This window comes from Hippoglossus stenolepis, chromosome 8 (assembly GCF_022539355.2).
Source record: "Hippoglossus stenolepis isolate QCI-W04-F060 chromosome 8, HSTE1.2, whole genome shotgun sequence".
Taxonomy (NCBI): Eukaryota; Metazoa; Chordata; class Actinopteri; order Pleuronectiformes; family Pleuronectidae; genus Hippoglossus; species Hippoglossus stenolepis.
Genome location: NC_061490.1, coordinates 682347 through 707082, shown reverse-complemented (window position 1 = coordinate 707082; position 24736 = coordinate 682347). Strand labels below are relative to the sequence as shown.

Here is a 24736-nt window from a genome sequence, read left to right as displayed (position 1 = left end):
GCTCTGAGCTACAATATACTCCTCCCAATCAACACCATTACAACTGATGATACAGTTATTGACAATACTTGTGAAGTGTGGGTGCCTTGTCTATGGATGAAGAAGACTCATTAGCAGCATATACCACCTTGGAAGAGGAAGATGATTATATGTGTGAAAAAAAGTGTATGCACAATAATTAAAACGGAATTGGTATGTTACTATCTATATCCAGTTTATTACTATTACTAATTAACAAAGTACAGGCTACAAAGCCATTTACAGCATACTGTGTAACCTTTACTTATACATAATCAATTCATTGCTTTGTTTAAATTAAAGGGGACATAGCATGCCCATTTTACCACAAGTTGATATGGTTCCTTGGGGTCTTAATGAAATGTCTGTAACATACTTTGGTCAAAATACCACAAGGATCATTTAAAACAGCACCCTTTTTACCCTGTATAAAACAGCCCTCCACAGAGTGACCTGTTTTGAGTGCCTGTTCCTTTAAATGCTAATGAGCCAGCTCCCCCCTCCCCCCTCTCCCCCCATGATTTTAAACGATATAAATTACATATTTTATATGATATAAATTATCAAATATGCATCCCATACTTTGTATTCCCCTTCTGTTGTCCTGGAGTTTTTATTTTCCCAATCACATAATTAAATGTCCCCCTCTGCCCATCCACTACAAGCACACAAGCAGACAGACAGAGAGAGAAAGAGAGGGGTGGGGGGGGGGGCTATGAAGACCATCATTTACCCCCGAACCCCGACATTCAACGGGTACAACAACAAGCAGAGAAAGCAGAATCGCGGGCTGACCTTATATATACAGTCTATGGGGCTGACCAGCGCGGAGAAATGCTCGTCCCGTGTGAACAGCCAGGCGGCTGCGCGCTTGAGAACGGCGCTGCGCTGCCTCGCAGCGGCGCTTCCGCGTCCGGTGTTAACCCGGCGTAACTACTGTAACCCGGCGTAACTACTGTAACCCGGCGTAACTACTGTACCCCGGCGTACAGTAGTGCTGAACACTGCGGAAGTCTTCCACACTGCTGGCTGTGTGGAAGACTTGGGGTGGGCCAAGGCCATGTAGGGAGACTTCCAGTGCCTTGTTACGACACAAAACCCAGGAAGCTCAATCGAGTCACTCAAGCATGACGTTTCTGACTTAGAGGAACCATAACAAAACGCGCGAGTGTTTTTTTCCCAGAGTTTTTGGGTTGGTAGACATGCCAGATACCCACATTAACCTGTAGAAGCACTAACAAAGTGGAATTTGCATGCTATGTCCCCTTTAAGAATGTAATTTTAGTCTATACTTAACACCTGCCTTAATACCAAGGGTGATATACACACAGCACCATAAGAACAAGAAACAAGAAAGTCTCACCTGAATGCAAACACTGCATGTCAGCTGCATGGGTGGAGACGCAAGGTGTGAGTGGTGCTTTTACACTCAGTTTTACCATAAACCAGCATCCTCTCTTCTCTCTTCCTGTTTTATATAGTAAATCCCTTCCCACAGGGCCTATTAATCAATTACACCTGAGCACTGCTGTTTAATAAGGGCTGAAAACATACCTGAGTTCCCAGCATCAAACACTTCCTTTGCTCTACATTTTTCCTGTGGTATACAGTTATGAGTGGAGCGAAGGTGTGCATGTGTCTGCGTGTGTGACATTCAGAAAAAAGAGAGGAATTATTCATTAGCTCACTATTTCGCTCTTTCAGCCTCCCTCCTGATCCTCACGTTCAACAACTCTGGGGCAAATGCAGAATTGCAAATTACCTCCCGGAAAAATCTAATTAATTGGCCATCCTCACAGGCAGCTAAGTTTGGGCTGATATGTCAACCATTCCCCCAGAACTCCAGCACTTCAATCAGAGCAAAACTTTTTGAACTGACTTCTTCTAACACAATAACTCACTCAGCTAGGCAACTGTCACTTCGCCTTCTCTGCAATTTCAAAATCAGTCAGTGTCAAATCAGCACCTATGAACACTGGCCTGTGGGATTTCAGAATAGTAGGCTCACTGTGGTTTCTACTCACTTTCAAAAGTGAAAAAATATCCATGGGATTCTGCAGAATAAGTACAATATCCTAGTTCTCCCTACAGTGGTGGGTTTCTTCACGTTTATTCCTTATTTACACTGTACATCACGATTGATTAAATACACACCTAGTGATTTGATCACGCTTCATCAAACATTGAGAGCTGGAGTGGACCAATGAAGTGACCAAAGACACGTTGTCCAGTCTGTATGTAGAAAAGCTTGAGAGCTGTAAGCGTATGGGAATACTGTGTTGTAACAAGTCAGTTAGGACAGAACAGAGAGCAGTTGCTGGTATCCAGTGCCAACATTAGTCTTAGATCGCCATCTAGTGTATAATTAATGTATTGCAGATGTATATGTCAGTATAGGAAGACAAACAAACCCAAAAAATAAAAGCATCTCCTTTCCTTTCAATTAGAGTTACAGTTAAAAGGTTGGTTTCATGTCCACCATTTCAGTATTAACTGTAGCTTAATTTAAACAATATGGTTTGACTGCTCCTCAGATTACATACCTCATATTAGGTGCCTGTATTTTCAACTATAAATTATTGAAAAAATCTAAGGTTGGATGTCTTAAGTCAAAATAAAAATACAAAATAGAGGCATTTTATACAGTGAAGAAAAGACAACATCATTATGTATTTTTTTAAGTCAGACTCTATACTTAACGACACACAGAGTATTGCAACATATTCAATAACTTTTATATATGAAGTATAAATATAAATACAGTTTTTGTTTCACTTTTAAGCTTTTTCCAACTGTATAATCCTAATGATTGCTGCAGACTATTCTGATGAGTATCTTTGAGCATCATTAATATAATCATGACCACTTAATTATGGTGATGACAATGATAATTGATAAAAACTGTGATGTAATAAACCTTTTGCTTCATCTTCTACCTTACTTTGTACATGGCATTTAGATTACTGTGCAATACTTTAAGGTATGCTATTGATTTCATGGCAGTGTTTTGAGTTTTGCTTTTTGAAAGGTAAAAATAATTCATATATAATAATCACTGGATTTTCTAGAATTATTTCGATCAAGTTCTAAAATTGAAAGACTCTTGAAAGAAATCCTGTAAATATTCATGATAGCAAAAAAGAATAGATGTCACCAACTCGAAAATGTCTTTTAAGTACACAGTAATATATATATATATATATTTTTTTTAAATTGCATTTATTTTCAAAAATAGATATATGAATACATACAATTCAGTGCATAAAAGTCAGCAAAATAAAGGCCAAAGCACCAGAGTAGAGATAACAGTCACAAACATCTCTGTAAATGTCTTTATCACTGAGTACAACTTCATTTAATTTAGTTTTTTCATGGATGCAGATGTTTTAATGCAATGTGCATAAACAAGTTTGTCTCTATGAAACAGAAACCTGTTGTGTCGTCATGAAGTTAGAAAGTTTTGTCTGGGGCCAATGTACTACACAAACTGGTAGTTTTTTAAAAAACATCTTTCAGTAGTTTAGAGTACAGAACGATATTTACATGCAAACATGAGCCACACTGCACAAACATTCTCTGGATACACAAACACCCGAACTCGTACTGCCAGCCGCACATGGTCGCCACGGCAACTAACTATTTCCTGACAGAACGGAGACCTGCACAGAAAGTGACAAGAGACAAGAAATATGAGGTAGTACAAAGATTGTTTTATTAAATAATAACAAATAAATAGATAGCATTAAATATAAGTACAGGCGATTCTTTTGCCTAGATCACCAGCTTAAAGGCTGTGTTCATGGACCCTTCCAGGTTGATTCACAGACAATATACTTACACATGATAAAGACGATGGTGTCACTTTTGAGACAGATTTCAGTCTATGATGTTACTCGTGTGTAATTTGTCAGCAGCCAAGACACGAGTGAGCATTGTATTGAATTCTGGTTGAATTTGCAAAAGAAAGTGGACATGTGTGCATGCATTTATGTACTGTTGCTTTATGTCTCTATTAACACAAACTCTCTTAAAGGGCATTCTAATTTAATAGATTTGGTCAATACATTAGTAAATATAATTATTGTTGTCTATTAAAGGCTTTTTACAGTTTTAACATATTATGCATTCAGTTAAAAGGGTGTGTGTTTACATTTTCTAGGGCAGCCGGGCCTTCATTTGTGTGTACGCATGGTCTGAGGAAGTTCTAAATTTGATTGTCCTATGCGAACAAATTTAGGTAAAAATATATTGATGAATACCAGATTTGTGCGTCAAACGTTTAAGCACAGATGTGTGTGTACGCAGTGCTTGTGAATGAGGCCCATTATTCCTCTCTCGTGCCATCTACAGCAGATTCAAAGGCTGGTTTCAGACAAAGTCACTGCACTTTGACAGTCATACTATTAAAACTGTTCAGTGCATGTTTTGAGGAACTTTAGAGTTGTGTCTGCTCTTGCAATCATCCAACTAGAATACCACAAAATGCACAAACTTGAAGTTGCAATGAATATATTTTGGGATTTTATTTACAGAACACTGCCGAGGTACTTAAAGTACACTCAAACAGACCACATGGCTGCCAACATGAAGTTTAATCCCTTTAACTGGTCAAAGCATTTTCCATGCACATACACACTGCTATCTATAGTATATTCAGAAATGTATCTTACCTGAGACAAGTAGCAAAGGCTCTACGAGCACTGCGGTGCAGGAAGTGTATGGGGAAGCCTTTGAAGGTGTGTCCATCTGGCACTGCCCTCCTCACTGCATCCTGGAACTCCTCATTGCCACAAGACACACCAGTGCAGCGCTCCAGCTCATAGGCTGATAAAGCAGAGGAGAGCAGGTAGGACAGGTGATCATCCCACACTGTTGCCAGCTCCAGGTCCTAAGGGAGGGAGCACCACAGAGCCCATCGTCAGCTTATTGCATTGCATGTCAGGATAAATCTCCTAACATGTAACTAAACAGTGGATCTTTAACATACAATATACAACTTAAGCCTCTCTTGGTCTATCAAATCAATAACAAAAGACCCGGGGCCTGTAGCCTATACTACGAAGCAAGTTCAACATACCCAGGATATCTTTCCGATATCCGGGTGAACTTAATCTAACAATGGCAGTCAGGCTAAGCGGTCACACAAAGCTGGTTATTAACTCGTTAAGTAAACCCATGTTTGCGTCATCAAGATCTTACCGCGTGCACATGAAAGGGGCAGGGTTTACAGCGTATGAACAATCACAGACATGGACAAGGAGTACAAACACATTATCCAGATTAAAAGAAACACAGTAACAGCTGCTAAATGCAGGAAGGACAGCTGGTAAAACATCTTAATGTGAAAGAATGTGTAGGTTACGGAGCCATTTGAGAAAAAAATATATTATGCGATCACGACATAATAACGAGATATGAATCTGTTCTTTACTAACAAGACCTGTGGAACTGAATTTAAGAAGCCTCTTGGATAAGAGATGAAATGTTTAACTTAATCACATGATGTAGCCTCTATAACAAGCTTTTGTTTGACACACACTGTCTGCACTGTCTCTGAAGACACACTGTGGTGGAAACATTTAAAATTACTAGTCAATAAAACATATGGAACTACTTTAAGGAGAGTGTGCACCGCACAACAGTGTAGTGTCATTTTGGTGAGGGCTGACTGTTCAAGTCTCCAAGAGAGGGGAGGGAGGGATGGGGGCTGTCACAAGGTAAATCTGTAAACTATCTATCCCCCATTCCAAGTAAATATTTATTTCATAGGATAAACCTACTTAAAAGAAGGATAAAAGTATACAACTATTGTGATGGCCCTGCCTGACTGTTGGTGTGGTGGACAGTTTCTGTGTTTTCGTATGTGTCCTTGAAGGTAACAGAGGAGCGCAGTGGTGACAGCCAGCCTATTCAGAACACCTTGGCAGAGCGCTCCAATAGGATAAAAGCCCAGCCGGCTTTGCGCTCGCTCTGTCTCAATTGGACTTATCCTGGCCAGCGTTTGCACGCTTTGCTTTTGTTTGACTTCTGTTATGCTTTAGCTCCACAGCACCTTACACTTCACTATGCTCCCACACTCACATCCACATTACTGATGTACATACTCCACATTTATCGTTACTTATTGGTTGTTTAATTTATAATAAATACTTTAAACTACCGTCATCCATTGTGTCCATCTCCGTATTTGTCATGACCTGGGAGCTGGGGCATGACACTATGTTTGGTTATCCTGCCGCTAACACACCCACTACATAAATATAAGTAACTTCAACAAGTAGAGAAACGTAGATCAATGCAGACAGTCTGTGGTACTGTGAGCACATTTCTCCTACGTGTCAGGTTGGTTATGTTCAGCTCCAGCAGCTGACAAAGGTTTATCATTCCCTCCGATGAGAATCTATATCTTTCATAAAGATACTCATTGTCTTTGAAGACCCTTGTCCTCCTCAGAGACCCTCTAACAAGCCGCGCACGAGGCTCCATGGGATCCTTTTTTTTATTGCTCCACGGGATCCTACGGTGATGTCATGTTTCAAATGAATTGATTGGTTAGGGGGCAGAGATTTTATACTGGTTAATCTCTTACCTCCAACTTAACCAGCTCCAGAGCAGGTTAGCAGTTCAGCATAAGTTACCATGGTGATTTACCCCTATAAGAAGTTAACAAGCTTCGTAGGACTGAAAACCCTAAACTAAACCTGAAGTTACCCGAATAAATAAATCCTGCTTTATAGTACAGGCCCAAGGTGAGTTAGAAATCATCTTATAGTGTTGCCATCCAGCAGCATGTTTTACCTTCCTGTGCTCCGAAACCAGGTAGCGCATCTCAAACTCCAACTGGTTGCTAGATGAAGCAGGATCCAGAGATGAGGCACAGAGCGAAGGCTGAAGGGGCAGAGAGGTGACTGAGCCTGGGTCACAGACAGACTTCAGAGCATCTTCACTCATCGCCTTCCAACAAGATTGATTCTAAAGGGAAAAAAGGAGGGAAAAGGAAGCGATGGATTAGATCTATGGAGAGTTTGATGCTGCATGAATTAAGATTTTCATTACAAATTAATTTCAACAAACACTACACAATACCAACAAACAAATCAAAAGTGCAGTATTGTGGTGTAAAAGACCATGATATACATGTAAAAATTATGTAATCTGAGAGATGGATCACAGTAAATGTAAGGGACACCACGCTCCTACCTGGAAGTCAAAGACACAAAGCTCTACAGCATCAGATGGCTGGCAGTTGGCCAGGAAGTTCTGGTGGTTGAAGACACAACCCACAGTGCGGTAGGGGGATGAGGGTTTGGGCTGGGGGGCCAGAGGTGGAGCTTCTGGGTCAATGGCCTGATGGAGGTATCTGACCACACATACTTAGTCCAATTACAAACCCACAAAATTATTGGAAAAAATAAAATAGCACACTATGCACAATTTCAAATGTATCTCTTCAGAGTTATGCTGTATAAATATAAATATAAAATAAAATAAAACTGTACTGTAAAGCGCTTTGAGTGGTCACCAAGAATAAAAAAGCGCTATATAAATACACACCATTTACCATTTAAATAGTTAAATAAAAATAGAACTATGAAGAAAACATACTACTATAACTTGCCATACTCATCTGACAGACCGATTTGAAATCAGGTCTTAAATTCCAGGGTTAAAGCTAAAACACAACATCTGATTAACAAAATCCCAGAAGTGGATAAGAACTAAAAGTTTTTCTTTGACCCAAAGCCTGGCCAACAATTTCAGAGATATCCTGCTGACAAAGACACAAACTGTGTAAAGAGGCAAACTGAAGCAAAAACAAAAACAAGTTATTTTTTAGGCCACATCTGATTTAGCACAGGAAAGTAGTATATCTCGCAAAATCTATTTATGAAATATGGCTTTTCTCCTCCTTCAATTTTATAAGTATCCATCACACAAAATCTATAATACACTGCATTTCAGCTTGCGTCCAACATGCTTTTAGAGCGCCGCATTCCACGTGACTTAAGTTATTTACAATAATAATAACAACAACAACAACAACAACAACAACAACAACAACAAGAGACCTGTGTGCTGTCAGGCTCTCCCAGAATGTAATGCTCCCATCAGTACCGCGGGTCAGGACCCAGGTGTGTGGCACTCCCTTTGCTTTGGTGCCTACACACACATACGCATCCAAACCAAAGCCCAGCAGGAGGCTGCACAGCAGGGTGGCGTGGTCTTCACAATCCCCCTGAGGAGCACAAACAGCAATGGGTTCAGCTCCTCTCCAGAGATGGAAATGTGGAAACCAAATTGCAGATAATTGTATGATTACCATATTAACTTTAACAAGAGAGTGAAACTGTCCTTGACCTTCATTTATTACATTTTAGCCTTGAGAGTTGCACTTTGAGAGTAACACCATTTTGTTGTCTTTCATTTTCGATTCTGCAGCTCTGAAGCTGCAAATTTGCAACAGATTCTTTTAATCCTGCTGAAACCTCTTAAAGCTATTGGCCTGCTCCATTCACTCTGGAACAATGAGTTCCTGTTGAAAGTTCTGAAGGCTTGTACAAGTTTAGATTATTTTGTTATGCATCTCACCTTATTATCAAAATATTACAAGTTTTTATCTTATCTTTATCTATTTGGTTTTATCTTGAAAAGATAAAGACTTTTATTCTGAGTTATTATGATTATTATCTTGAAGTATTTTTGACAACTTTTCTTCTAAAACAATACAACATTTTCTCAAACTTTACAACTTTTCTGAGAAATATTATGACTTGCAACTTATTACAACTTTACCTATCACAACATGTTTTTCTAAAATAGTAAAAAGTTATTCTACAATGTAATTATTCTTTATATTATCACCTTGTTCTAAAGATATTACAGCTTTGTTCTGAAAATACTTTACTAATATTGAACTTTAGGTGTAGTCTCAGTTCCAGGCCAAATTCCTTATTTACACTGTGACAAGTTGACAACACAAAGTTGAATTACTGCATATTCTAACATTTAACAAATTTTAACAGATTCAATGGTTCCTTCACTGTTGCTTGTCTAATTCATCATGTCACTACAACAATCCGTCTAAACAGAATTACTATATCCTGTTCTCACTGCTCTATTTGCCTTTCACAGAAGTGTTGAACACACAAGAAAAGTCTGCAGGAGAGGAAATAAGCTCTGTAGATATCAAATTGTCTATAACAGTAAGCAATTGCATTTGACTTTTCTGGTATAGAGGCCTGGGTTGAGCAAGGGGTTGCTGCTGCTGCTGCTGCTGCTGCTGCTATGTGCTGGCTCAAGCTACGGGCAAGTCAGAATGATAAATGCTCCCCAGAAGTGCTAATATGGATGGCAGAATCAGAACAGGTTGGGGAGTGATGAGGCTAAATTAATTTCCCCTGGAATGAAACTCATAAATCAGAGCTGACAAGGGCCACTTTGTGAGTCTTGTGTTTTGTCTGTCTTGCCAGCCGCTAACAGAAAAGACGCAGGAAACGTTTATCCCATGGTGGTCTGGGAAATTCCGCGCTATCAAGTCAAGAGATGAAAATGCATCAGTCAAAGAAATAAGTTCAGCTATAGCACATCTTAAATCAAATAAGGCCCCAGGACCAGACGGGTTCCCTTCGGAATGGTACAAAGTAATGGGGGGTTCGTTGGTCCCTGTGTGGCAGTCTACCTTTAACTGGGTCCTTAAGGAGTACACTATACCCCCCTCCTGGAGGGAGGCGGTAATCTAAAGTAGGTAAAGGATAAATCTGAATGCAGTAACTTTAGACCGGTTAGCGTGTTGAACCAAGATTATAAGATCTTTACCCATATACTAGCCCAAAGAATTGAGGGATTGTTGCCACAAATTATTAGCCTTGATCAGACAGGTTTTCTTCAAGAACGACAAACCCAAGAAAATATCAGAAACTTTTGGAACAATATGGATCCTTCTCTGGATATAAGCTGAATGTTTTAAAAACACAAATCCTCAGTTTTAAGTACAATCCCTCAATAAATGTGAAGGAAAAGTATAATTTGAAGTGGGATGCTGAATCCATGGGATATTTGGGGGTAAATATTCCAGTATACTTGACAAAACTTGACAAAACTCGCTTAACTACCTCCCCATGAACAAAAAGATTGGGGAAGACATAAGGAGGTGGGACCTAATACCATTTCTTAATTTCGGATCTCATATTGAATCGGTCAAAATGGTTATTTTGCCAAGATTGTTGTATCTCTTCCAGTGACTTCCTCTAGATCTATCTGACCAACAATTTCAGGAGTGGGATAAACGTATCTCGAGGTACATTTGGCAGGGACATAAACCAAGAATCAAATACCAGAGTTTACAATTGGCTGGGTGGGGTTGCACTCCCGTGCTTAACAGATTACTATATTGCTGCATCATTGAATCCTTTCTGGCGGGAGATTCATGGGGTTTTGCAAAAAGTTTTTCAGAATGACAGAAAAAAGGAAAGTTTATACTCAAACTTACATTAAGACTATTAAAAAGAGGCCAAATGGAGGGTTTGGATGACTGCCTGGCACTCACTCAAAGACACCACATCACAGACAAGATAGTTAATTACAATAAGCAATAATAATACAGCCGACACTTTCTGAAACATCGCAACTGAATGGTCAAAAACATCTAAGACAAGTTTAAGACACCAGCTGGTGCAACTTGGACACATCATCAGTGATGAACCCAGGGTCATAGGGTGTTTCGGGTCTTTGATCATCATACACCCTCACCTGGGCGACCCAGCCGGGGGTGATCAATCGCCGGCTGCGCCATGGTTAGCCCCTCTTGATCCACAGCCAATTTGAAGCTTTTTCTGCAGCTTCCGTGATGTTCTTGGTGGCTCTTCTGTCCTGCAACCCTCGGATTCCCAGGAGACTAAGTGTCCAGACACTGGCCCGCGAAGCCCCTGCAGCCCACCTCGATGGGCTCACAGCGGGCCTTCTACCCTTGGCTTTTGCACTCCTCAGACAGTTCGAGATATTTCCAATATATCAAAAGCTCCGTCCAGGTGATCTTATGGACAGCTGTATGTTCCCGGTTCATCCAAACTCCCTGTTTGCGCATTGCCACGGTCCTGCTGCAGTGCTCCTCCTCTGCACGGATCTCCCCCTGGATCAGCCGATGTTTCTCTCTCCCCTTGGCTTTGTCTTACCAAGGTCTACTAAGGCAGCCAAGCCTGGCTCGTCCTGCTGCCTCCTGCGCCCTCCACTTTCTCCCAGTTCTGACTGAGATACCTGCCGAGGAGACTCTGTTGTCAGCTGAGTCTCTCTAGAGGAGTATCTCTCTGAATTTGTAGACCTTGGATTCCTCAGTTATGCTGGTGAAAGGATGCTGCAACTTTTTGGTGTGCCAGTAAAGGGCAATGCTGTTTCGGCTCTTTGGCAGGCCAAGCCACCTACCCAGGCACTTGCTGATGATAAGTTCCAATCCCTCAACAATAGTCACTGGGGCTTTGTATATCAGCAGCGGCCGGAGTCTCTGCAAGATACCATGCTGATAGATCCATAGAGCCAGGTTTTCAGTTCTATACAGGCTGACTGGACTGCAACTGTGTCTCTCAGGGAGGAGTCAAAGATCTTGCCGAGGCTCTTCACAGGCTTCTCAGAAGCTGATGGAATCTGGACACCTCCTAAAGAGAAGCGCTACTTATTACATACTCTTCCCTTTCTCAGAACCAAGGTTCTGGATTTGGCTGGCTTGAAGCTCATCCTAGCCCAAGTAATGACCTTCTCCAGTCCTTGGAGGAACCATCGGCATCCTGGCACTGATGTTGTTGTGAACGTCAAGTCATCCATGATAGCTCTAATTGGGGGTTGAAGGATGTCCAACCTAGACAGCGGTCCTTTACATCCACTTCTGATGACTTCATCAGCATGTTCATTGCCAAGGCAAACAGGGATACTGATATGGTACAACCAGTGATTATGCCTTTCTCAAGACCAGTGGTCACCAACCTTTTTGAGCCCAAGATCACTTTTTAATTCTAAACATAAGCTGAGATCTACCACTCTGATATCTTCCAAAAAACCCACACATATTTATTATTTTTGCAATTTCTGTTAAAGGCTCAATGTACGAGCATAAATATACCCAAAGAGAGGCAGTAATATAGTAATATCAATTCAGATATACAAAATGTATTCAATGCACAATATTCACATTAATATAAATTCATATTTACAACTTCTGTTCAATGCTAAATATTTAGCTTCTCAGTTCAACAATATGTTCGGCAGAGGAGCTGCTACTGCAGTACAATGTTTTTACATAGGCTTTGCCTTGAATATGGCCATAAATATGACTATTTCCTTGTATAAAATTAGTCCTGTGTACTCAAATAAACAATTATAACAGCTGAACGCAGCCAGTGAGTCCAGAGCGGGGATCAACATCCTATGGACACTGTTGAGATCGATATGTCGATCGCAATCGACGGGTTGGCGACCACTCCTCTCGATGATGCCATTACGATGTGGTTGTCCCAGAGGTAACTGTTAATAATAGTCCAGTATGAGATTTGTGATCCTCTCTGGGACATGATGTTTGGTCAGGGCTGTTGCCACCGGCTTATGTGGAATGGATCCTTAGGCAATGGCGAGATCTGACCAAACAACGGCTAGGTCTCCTCTGTTCTCTCTTGCCACGCGGATCAGCTGAGTGACCACTCCTGTGTGTTCTATACAGCCTGGCATGCCTGGGACTCCTCCCTTCTGCACTGCAGTGTCACTATAGGAGATCCCCAGAAGGTACTCTGTCAGGCGGTTTGCAAGTATCTTGAAAAATACCTTGCATTCCACACTGAGCAGGGAGATGGTGTGGAATTGAGTGACGTTGCTTGCGTTCTCCTCCTTTGGTATTAAGACTCCTTCTACATGTCTCCAATGCTTGGCTATTTTTCCCTTACGCCATACTGTCCTGATGAGTCACCACAGTCTCTCCAGGAATCTTGGACAGTGTTTATATACCTTAAATGGTACTCCACTTGTCCCTGGAGTTGAGCTGATCCGCGCTGATCTGATTGTATTCCTGACTTCTGCCAGAGTGGGCTACTTGGTGTTGTACAGGATACAGGGTTCAGGTGGTGGTGGTGGGGGGAGGGTAAAGTGTTTGAGTACACAAAACACTTTTGAAGTTAAAACAGAAAAGCCATAACATGCCTCCATACTGCTCGTGTGGGGTCATCCAAGTGTCCTGAAGCCCCGACATTCATATTCGACTCGAAACCAGGTAATTTACACAAGTTTTAAGTCTAAAGTCCACCAGAAGTGGCTAAGCTAGTGGATGTTGGCATTTCCGACGGTCCCTGAATGCACCTCGTCAGAAGATATCAGCAGACATTTACACTAAAAACATGGTAAATGACGCCGTTTCGAGTCGAATATGAATATCAGGGCTTCTGGACACGCGCATGACACCACAAGAGCAGTATGGAGGCATGTTATTTTTTTTCTGTTGTTTTATTACGTCTCAAGAAGGACTAACCATTGACTTCAATTGTATTGGATTCTGCTCTAACAAAGTTTACCCCCTGAGTTTTGTGGACTCTCTCCCTAATGCAAATGCACAACATTTCTGTTACCTTCCAATTACTTTCATATATGAGATTCATGTTTATTGTGTAAATAAACTAGTAAAATGAACTTGACTGTGGATTTATTACATTCAGGGACTTAGCCAGTTGAGTGATATTCTATATATTATTTATATACTGTATATACACTACCGTTCAAAAGTTTGGGGTCACTTAGAAATTTCCTTATTTTTCAAAGAAAAGCACTGTTTTTTTCAATGAAGATAACATTAAATTAATCAGAAATACACTCTATACATTGTTAATGTGGTAAATGACTATTCTAGGTGGAAACGTCTGGTTTTTAATGAAATATCTCCATAGGTGTATAGAGGCCCATTTCCAGCAACTATCACTCCAGTGTTCTAATGGTACATTGTGTTTGCTAATCGCCTTAGAAGACTAATGGATGATTAGAAAACCCTTGAAAACCCTTGTGCAATTATGTTAGCACAGCTGAAAACTGTTTTGCTGGTGAGAGAAGCTATAAAACTGGCCTTCCTTTGAGCTAGTTGAGTATCTGGAGCATCACATTTGTGGGTTCGATTATACTCTCAAAATGGCCAGAAAAAGAGAACTTTCATGTGACACTCGCCAGTCTAATCTTGTTCTTAGAAATGAAGGCTATTCCTACAACGGTGTGTACTACTCCCTTCAGAGAACAGCACAAACGGGCTCTAACCAGAGTAGAAAGAGAAGTGGGAGGCCCCGGTGCACAACTCAGCAAGAAGACAAGTATATTAGAGTCTCTAGTTTGAGAAATAGACGCCTCACAGGTCCTCAACTGGCAGCTTCTTTAAATGGTACCCGCAAAACGCCAGTGTCAACGTCTACAGTGAAGAGGCGACTCCGGGATGCTGGCCTTCTAGGCAGAGTGGCAAAGAAAAAGCCATATTTGAGACTGGCCAATAAAAAGAAAAGATTGATATGGGCAAAAGAACACAGACATTGGACAGAGGAAGATTGGAAAAAAGTGTTATGGACAGACGAATCAAAGTTTGAGGTGTTTGGATCACACAGAAGAACATTTGTGAGACGCAGAACAGGTGAAAAGATGCTGGACGAGTGCCTGACGCCATCTGTCAAGCATGGTGGAGGTAATGTGATGGTCTGGGGCTGCTTTGGTGCTGGTAAAGTGGGAGATTTGTACAAGGTAAAAGGGATTTTAAATAAGGAAGGCTATCACTCCATTTTGCAACGCCATGCCATACCCTGTGGACAGCGCTTGATTGGAGCCAATTTCCTCCTACAACAGGACAATGACCCAAAGCACACATCCAAATTATGCAAGAACTATTTAGGGAAGAAGCAGGCAGCTGGTATGCTGTCTGTAATGGAGTGGCCAGCACAGTCACCAGATCTCAACCCCATTGAGCTGTTGTGGGAACAGCTTGACCGTATGGTACGCAAGAAGTGCCCATCAAGCCAATCCAACTTGTGGGAGGTGCTTCAGGAAGCGTGGGGTGACATTTCTACAGATTACCTCAACAAATTAACAGCTAGAATGCCAAAGGTCTGCAATGCTGTAATTGCTGCAAATGGAGCATTCTTTGACGAAAGCAAAGTTTGAAGAACAAAATTAATATTTCAAATAAAAATCATTATTTCTAACCTTGTCAATGTCTTGACTATATTTTCTATTCATTTTGCAACTCATTTGATAAATAAAAGTGTGAGTTTTCATGGAAAACACGAAATTGTCTGGGTGACCCCAAACTTTTGAACGGTAGTGTATATTCTTAAGATTTATTTCTAGAACTAATGGAACATGTTCCTCCTTACCTTCCCTCTGCATAGGAAAGCCATTAATGTGCACCATTGCTCCTGCCCGCCCCCTCCCACCACAGGAGCCTTCTCGTGGGCCAGCAGGCTGACGAAACGGGCTGCCTGTCGAGGACTCTCCAGCAGCCGGCCCACCCGGAGGACACGCACATAGGAACACACTGGCTGGTTGACGCCATTTTCATCCTGCATAATTCACAGACACAAAACCAGAGGTCATGGGACAGCATGGAGCCAAATATAAATGTGAGGGGTTCCAGATTTAATAATCCCTAAACTGGTTAGTTTTGCCCCAAACCTGTAGCATACACCTGTGTATCAGTTGAAAACTGCAACTAAAATTTTGTTGTGTTTTAGAAACTCCCTCATAAGTGTGGACATACATAACATGTACATGTCCTAAAACTTTAGCAATTATGTAATATGCAGAAGAATTTTAAATTATTAATTTGAGCCGAACATGTGACTGAGACGAACCTGCGCAAATATCTTGACCATTTTGGATTGGTGCGACGGTCGTATCTCAAGGAACTCCCTCCACCACTGTTTGGCATAAACCAGGAAGAGTCTCTCCTTCTCTGCTGTCCTCTTTCTTTCCAGGGATTGCTGAAGGAGAAAAACACAGTGACATGATGCATTAAATATAGAGCTTTGATGTTTATTTTACTATTCAGTCTTTATATCCAATCTCAGCAATATTGATCACAAAAGGCATTCAGTTGTATTCATTCGCTTTGAGTGGCTGATGAGTTTTTCCTGTAACTGCTAAAACCTGATGAATAAACAGTCACAGATATAGAGAGACTCCAGTGTGCTGACCTGTGTGCTGATGATATCAGTGCTCAGAGTCTCTGTGAGAGGAGGGTAGAGCTCCAGACTGACTGTCAGAACACCAGCTGGGACTTTAGATTCACTGCCTGGTGAGAGAGAGACACGCACACACGCACACGCACACGCACACACACACACACACACACACACACACACACACACACAAAAGAAATCGTATATAGCAAGCATATCAACTTATTATCTAGCAGCTAATACAAAGTATTTACAGCAGTGGTTCCCAGCCTGGGGGATAGCACCCCTCCATGGGGTCACAAGAAGTGAAAGATAAAGTCTTTCCTCCTCTAATTTTAAATGATTGAATAATTGATTTTTTCTGATTCTAGCTGCTTATAAAATACTGCAGAATATTGCATCTTCTGGCCTCTAACATTATTCAATGAAGGAGTTTAGAGGGCAAAACAGCGGCTTTTGTTTGAACTACTGACAGACATAGAGTATGCAGCATGTGAGGAGTGGTTGAAAGCAGACACTGCTGTATTTGAAGGGGGCATCAGCCAGATAGGTTGGAGACAAATGTTTTACAACTCAACAAGTTAAAACCGACAGAATCAGGTACATATAGGGACATATAAGTCTTTGTATGGTTTCTCAATGGACACAAGAGATGTGTGAAAAAAATTTGAATTCTTAAAAAGAATTATCGAAATAAATATTTGAGCTGGCTTAACTATTCTCTAAGCCATCAACTTCTCTATTAGACTCTATCCCAACTAGACGTTTTAAGGAAGTTTTTAATCTCTTATCAACAGTTCTATATTAAATCAGACTAATATATCTATATCAACCGGCTATGTACCGCAGGCTTTTAAGGTAGCAGTACTTAAAACCTCTTCATAAAATGCCTGAGATTCTGTTACAGAGACTAGATCAACATGTAGGAATTAAAGGAACCGCATTAGGCTGTTTTAAGTCGTAGTTATCGGATAGATTCCTTAGACTCCTCAGTGTACACAAACGTTGAGTGATGATTTGAAATAACCTGCATCAGATGATGCAAGCTGTTCCCTTGGAAGATGACTTTAGAATCTTTTCATTTTTTAAACCAATATTGCAAAACAGTACATCAACAGCCGGTTGCTTTTTATTACAGTGATTTTATAGGTGCATGATACCAGTGTGTAAAGAGCTACATTCAGATACACAATCATTAGCAGTCAAATATGTGAAATTAAATGGTCTCCCTGAAGAGGAAAGGGTTTTCTTTGTTATCACTTCACATTTAGGTTAAGTCCATTTAGGTTTTTGGTTTATTGTATAAGAAATGAAGTGCTACACCAAGAACCGGACCCATTTTGAGGGAGGAGACAGACTTTTTTTTGTTTCAAATAAAATGTTAAATGTAAGGAGTTTTAATTTCGATTAAATGTTATTTTACTATTGCTATTGTATTTTTTATGTCTTATTTGTCCATGTGTGCTGGACACTTCATTATTCTTAGCTCTTAGCTATAGATATGATGCCCTAGAAAAATGAATAAATTTTTGCATATATGTTCACTGCAGAAGAAGAATTTTTCCTCACCAACTCCCATCAGCTCTACAGCAAAGCAGGTCTTTCGACTGGGTGCGCCGAGGACTATCCTCCAGTCCAGGAAGTAGGATGAGACCAGCGTTGTCTCACTGGAAGTGTCTGTTTTGATCAGCACCAAGTGAACCGGGTCACTCACTGACAGCAAGGCAGTTGCATCTGCCATTTTATTGCTTTCTCCTGCAGCATCAAAAGCAATGATATGCATAAGTGGGTTTAAAGCAGTAGTCTGTGACATTTTCAAAATATTTCATGTCAAATAAATGTGGGAAAAGTTAAAAACACAGTCCAGATAATATTTGAAGCAACATGATGCAACAGTGTGCAAACATGAACCTGAATGACGAGTACCTATTCCATCTCTATGAATCTCGAAGAGTAAGCCCTCCTCGAGGTTGGGTTCACAGGCACAGGGCACTGGCTTTGAGTGAAACCTCTGGTTGCGGAAGTGCACGTAGAGTGTGAATGTCGAACACACTTGACCTGGTAAAGGCTCAGGCTCCTGGAGGTGCTCCAGAAAGGCCTTACCACCAAGTACTTGCAGATACAGGTAACGCCTTGATGGATCGATATTGGCTTAGAGAAAGAAAAGAATGTCATCCCTCAGTGTCCACGTTAACAATGATATTTTGTAACTAACACACTCAAAACTGTAGGGAGCAGTGCTCAGCTGTACAAGATGTCTTAATAATCGTACATACAGGGAACAAGAATTACTTTGAAAGCGGCAGGAACATTATGTTAAATGTTACAACACAGCTGATTAATTTCTATGCAGTAAAAGCTATAATCAAAGATAGATTTCCAACGGAGAAACCATTGGATCAAAGAAAAAGTTAAACTTATTGTAATAAGTTAAACAGCAAAACCCAACATTTAAAAAAAAAGGTCAATAGATAAATACTGCATATCATATGAGATAGATACAGTTGACACTACTTAGTCATAATTTACTTTAGTATCCCGGTTTTTCTCTGTTTAAACATTTATAAAATCTGTGTTAGCCATGGCCTTTTTGATGTTTGGCTAATTATTCCTCTCATTTATATTTTGCATGATGATTTTTTTGTCACAAAATCCCTGATTGGATATTCTGAATTTCTACCGTCATAATGTACAGTATTGTTAGTAGGGTTGCAAAATTCCAGGAATATTCAAAGTTGGAAACTTTCCATGGGAATTAACAGAAATATACGGGAATTAACGGGAATAAACTGTATATATTGGGGTAATTTATACTAACTGTATTTACCTTGTCATATACAGACATACATATAAACATTTTGTTTTGTCATAAGCAGACATGCATGCAAACATTTCTAATACAAATTTTTTAAATTCAATTTTTTCCTTAATCCATTTGTGAGTAGAACTTTAATGGATTCTTTCATTGAACAACAAAAAACATGAATGTTGAATAAAATAAATGTATTCCCTATGACCCCCAAAAAGTCCCATTCTAAATGTAAAATGAAAGCATTTAGTCAAGCGTTTTGCTGCGATGTGCTGTGATGGAGGAATGCACAGTGCAGGGTTGAAATTCAACTGAATTTGCATTAAATCGGGTTGTTTTAACCAAGATCATGCTGCAAGATCTAGAATTGCTGATGTTAGCCACTTGCCAGCAAGACAATTTTGTTCCTGTGGACTATAAATACAGTCACCTGTCTGCGTTGTCAATCGATAATGGATACAGCCTGCTTTCTCGAACAAGAGGACTTCGGACTTTCATTTGACGCATTTGATCATGTCGGGTTGAGAGAAAAATAAAACACAAATCCATTCATTCTGTCAATTTGGTTTACAATAGCTAGCTACATCCTTTGCAAAGAAACACAGCGTGTGCTGCATTCCATACATCTTTAAAATAGAGTTTTGAATGACATTTTTATTGCTCAGCCTTTAATTTGCGGTAATTACTTGTATTTTCGATAAGTCGCCCAACTCGCGCTTTTTTGATGGACCCCAACAGCCGCGAGTAATCGAGGTGATGGTGTACCTTTGTGTGGACATACATACATCCTACTCTCACTGCTGTAAAAAGTTAGCCTACTGTATACAAATAAACTTGGTATTAAAATGAAAATGGCTTCAGTGTAACAAGTAATCAATATGCTAGGTAATGACAAAGACGTTAAAAAAAACCCAAAGTCATAGGTTTACCTTTCTGGGAGTCAATGTTCCCAACTAGCTGCATCCAGGGTCCAGTTGAGCTAGGCTTGCCTAGTCTTGTTTTCAACTACATTTAAGTTCCCTGTTATAGGCTAACTTTAGCAAAAAAAGTGTCAAAATTTCCCAAATTCCCGAGCTTAACTTCCCATGGAAAGTTTCCGGAAATTTTACGGAAATTTTCCGCCCCTTTGCAACCATAATTGTTGTTGTATTGATGTGCACCAATATTGGAACTTTTAATTTAGCTTTAAAATAGGATGTCATTTGTTCTGTTCTTTAAGCTCTGAAAAGGGCATGTAAGTACATTAGGAAACAAATCATTCCTCCTTACTCCATTTTTAATGCCAAGAGGGACATTCATAACTATTTTTGCAAATTTGAACCTGTGTCACAAATCATAACCCACATGAAACCAACTACATGTAGCCTTGATATCATTCCCACCAAAGAGGTTATCAACACAGTTGGTTCCAGTATTTTAATGATTCTTAATAGATCCCTAACAGAGGGAATCAATCAATCAATCAATCAAATTTTATTTGTATAGCCCATATTCACAAATCACAATTTGTCTCATAGGGCTTTAACATGGTGTGACATCCTCTGCCCTTAACCCTCAACAAGAGTAAGGAAAAACTACTTAAAAACCCTTTTAACAGGGAAAAAAAAGAACGTAGAAACCTCAGAGAGAGCCACATGTGAGGGATCCCTCTCCCAGGACGGACAGAAGTGCAATGGATGTCAAGTGTAAAGGAGAACATCAAGATAAAGGTTTTAGCAGCATTGATTAGGGTAAACATTTTGAAGTATAACTGAAGGTCAGTGAATTGGTGGATTAATGTCATTAATGGTCAAGTGTCTGAGGAGAAATACTATGTATCGAGCAGTCCTGCTGCTGGAATCTTCCCTTCCAGTTGTAAACATGCTGTGGTCCAACCTCTAAGAAACCTAACCTTGTTCCCTCTGTTCTTAACAATTTTAGGCCGATCTCTAAACTTCCATTTTTATCAAAAGTTTTAGAAAAAGTGGTTACAACCCGACTTCGATCTTTTATGTGTCATAATAACATCTTTGAGAAATTTAGATCAGGTTTTAGAGGATTACACAGTACAGAAACTGTCCTCCTCCAAGTAACCAATGACCTTCTTTTAGCAGCTGACAGAGGACAGAGCACAATTCTAATCCTCCTAGACCTAAGTGCAGCCTTTGACACTGTAGATCAGGCCATTTTCATTGACCATCTTAAAACCTGGCTTGGCATCAAGGATACTGCACTTAGTTGGTTTGATTCTTACCTTTTAGAAAGAACCTGCCCGGTTCCCATAGGTAATTACACATCCTCTATAATGAATGTTACCTGTGGTGTACAACAAGGTTCAATTTGAGGCCCAATTTTATTTTCTATTTATATGCTTCCTCTTGGCCAAATCATCCAATGCCACAAGTCTCCTTCCACTGCTATGCAGATGACACACAGATTTACCTTCCGCTGAGACCTGATGACCCTGAAAGCCTAGCTGCTTTGTTAGACTGTCTAAATGATATCCACAGTTGGATGGCACTAAACTATTCGCAACTCAACAACTCAAAGTCAGAAATAATATTATTCAATCGCCCTAACCCCATCACTCAGATTGAATGCAGCCTTGGTACCTGGTCAATCAATATAAAGCCCGTTGGCAGAAACCTAGGAGTTCTGTTTGACTAATCATTCACTTTCGATCCACAAATTAAAAAAGTAGTCAGAACGCAGCAGCCCAGCTTCTCACTGGTCTTAAAAGGCAACATCACATCACCCCGACCCTTGCTTCTCTTCATTGGCTCCCTGGCCGTTTTAGAATTGATTTTAAGATTTTACTGATCACTTTTGAAGCATGCCAGGGTCTGGCCCCAAGCTACATCACAGAATTACTGACCCCTTATGTGCCTGCACGCAGCCTTAGATCCTCAGGTGGAGCCCTGTTCGCTGTTCCAAAGTCGAGGTTGAAAACCAAAGGTGACCGTGCTTTTGCCATCAGGGCCCCTCGGCTTTGGAACGGCCTACCTGAGGAGATAAGGCTTGCAGAGTCAGTGACTTCTTTTAAATCACTTCTTAAAACCCACTTTTATAGACTTGCTTTCATGTGATACTGTGATATTATAATTTTCTTTTCACCTTTTATTTTATTTGTTCACTTATTTTAATCTATATTACGTGTTCAAGTCTTAATTTACTCTTCTTGCTTTGTTGTCAAAGCACTTTGTTAACTGTTTTTAAAAAGTGCTATATAAAAAACGTTTATTATTATTATAAGTGCCAAAAGCTCAGCTCCAAGAATAAAGTCTTCGCTGCATAACCATCTAACTCTTTACAAGTATTTTTGCTTGTTTGCTGTTGGTTTACTTGCGTTTGGTAAATTATGTTTTTTACATTTCTTCAGCTGAGTGATTTCTTTGTCAACAAAGTCAGGAGCACGCTTGGGAGGAGATCCTTTTTTTGCATCCATGAGTGCCTCCTATTAAAAAGCAGACAGAACAACAGTTAGTGCAGAACAGTAAGCATGTGATCAAAGTAAAAATTCAAAAATATAAGCAAATATTAGTTTTTGACATACATCTGGAAAATAATTGTATTTCTCTCACTAATCATCAAGTATTCAAAGCTGCTGGCAAACGGTCATTCTACCTGGTTAAAGTGTAGGTCCTTCATTACATCATCTATGATACCCCTGTTCTGCAGAGCACTTAAAAAATCGGCCTCAGACAGAGATTGATGTGATCGCCCTTGATCATCCCTCACATTTTCAGCCAGCACCTCTCGGATCTTCCCCCGTATACCACTCTGATAACCCAAAAAAACAAACAAAATACACAGAATTAACACCTCTTTCTCATTAACGCTGCCTAAACAAAGGTCACAAGGAGACATTTCATTGTACCTATACAGGCTTTATAATCATCACCTGCTATAATGACATCTGATTAAGATGGACTCCTGACCCTCACCATTCAAAGTTAATCATGTAGCTTTGGCTTTCCACATCTTTGCCCCCCACTTGTGTGTTTTGTTCCTAATGCTCATCCATCTTCACTGTGTTGGAGAGAGTGATTGGGAAAAATGTAGCATTGCTCTTATATCTCGAAAATCTGCATGAGTTGCCCATCAACAATATTTTGAAACACAATTTTAGATAACTGCATAAATAGGTCTGTATCAATGAGTTCAAACCATCAGGTAAATACTTAAACCTGAAGTTGTGTGATAATATCATCCTATCAATGGTATCATCATCATTTCAATCTACCTACTAATTCTACAAATGTATTTCTGTCTGTCTGTATGTGGAGCACATATCTTGCAAAATGTGCAACTTATCAGCTTCACACTTGTTATGTGTATTGTAACTGGTCCAGAGAAGTGCAGTGCCAAGTTTGGTGCGATTTGGACACATGATATGCGCTTTCCAAACAGGCAGGTTTAGAACAGGCAATGCACTAGTTTTTGTACAAATTCATTAAAAGACAATTTTGTTAAAACAAACACAAATAGCTGCTCAATAATGAGCCAATTACTGGGAAAAATCTAACTGGATAAGTTGAATATTGCTTTGTAATTCACATACAGGACAATAATAGGGCACTCTATTGCATCTTATTTAACATAGGTGATAGTCTGATCTCTGACACTATGTCAGAGGACAGTCTGTGTAGGCCAAACACACCGGTCATTTAAAAGTCATCAGTAGGACACAGAAAGTATAGTTAAGCATAAACTGGTGGTACTTTGCTGCTGTGGTGAAAACAACAAAGGTTATACTAACATATATCCATGATGAGTATACCCCGGCTTGTTTTAGTAGTTCTACCTCACTGTGTGCACATTGGACAATGAGTAAACAGACATTTATGTTTAATATAACTAACATGAGTGGAAATAACAGCTAACGTTGCTCACCTTGAGCAGATGGTTGTGAATGATTTGCTTCAGCTCGGAAACTTTCTCTGGAGGCAGAGACATCACTGCTAACGGCGAACTCTGGCAAGCTTTACAGTCCAATGGCTACCGACGTTAGCAGAAGGGAGCTATCAGGAACAACAAACAAACGTGTTTGTCCTTTTTGAGCTCGATCTGATATTTGTATACACATTTGTTGTCTGTATCTAGGCCAAGCCCTCGTCTGACCGTCAGTTTAAACTGTGGCGGAAAAGCTAATGTGAATATGGCGGTCCCGATGCCTGACTACAGTCTGCGATTAAGTTAAATTCATGAACAAACCTGGCCTAGAACACAATAATATACACTATAAGGAATATCACAATAGTGATATGAGTGTTCATTTTTGCTTTATATATTTTATAAGAATGATTTGCCCTTTTTATTCAGGGGTTGTCTTAGCCACCTACGTGTCGTCTGCGACAACCAATACAGGACCCTATTGTAGTACAATTTGTAGTTTGTATCAATAGGCCTATAAGATCAATGTACCTGTTTCAGTATTTATCTGAAATCAACCTAATACTATTAATTATTTTCTACTCTTTCTTAAATTAAAACATACGGTTTATATGGTTATAATTTCTGTAGTATTCAAGAAAAATAAATCTTGTTTCTTTTAGTGGACTACACAACTACAACAGGTACTTCCTCCTCCAAAAACACCACTGCAGACAAAAGAAAATAAAATTACTGAAGTGGTCAATATGAGCAAGGCCTCTTCTTGAAATATTGAATCAATTCCTGGAATCCACAGTGAGAGACCTTCAGTCTGACTGCATTGATTTAGCTCATGGCCAGAATGCAATTATGGAGGGATGGG

The 24736-nt window shown here is 40.0% G+C and overlaps 1 protein-coding gene across 2 annotated transcripts; it reads right to left on the bottom strand.

Moving 5' to 3' along the window:
• Positions 1-3204: 3204 nt before the first annotated feature.
• cep76 (centrosomal protein 76) lies at positions 3205-24153 on the bottom strand. Of its 2 annotated transcripts, XM_035163502.2 has the most exons (13): positions 23875-24153; positions 22606-22761; positions 22351-22435; positions 18120-18344; positions 17763-17948; positions 16209-16306; positions 15867-15995; positions 15390-15575; positions 8088-8254; positions 7219-7378; positions 6817-6990; positions 4689-4906; positions 3206-3677 (listed from the first exon to the last, which is right to left on the bottom strand). In XM_035163502.2, the coding sequence occupies exons 1-13, from the start codon at positions 23935-23937 to the stop codon at positions 3539-3541; spliced, it is 1986 nt and encodes a 661-aa protein (XP_035019393.1). In that variant the 5' UTR covers positions 23938-24153; the 3' UTR covers positions 3206-3538. The 2 variants fall into 2 exon arrangements, with proteins under 2 accessions (XP_035019394.1, XP_035019393.1); XM_035163503.2 differs by lacking the exon at positions 22606-22761 and having other exon boundaries at positions 3205-3677.
• Between the last annotated feature and the right edge of the window lie 583 nt (positions 24154-24736).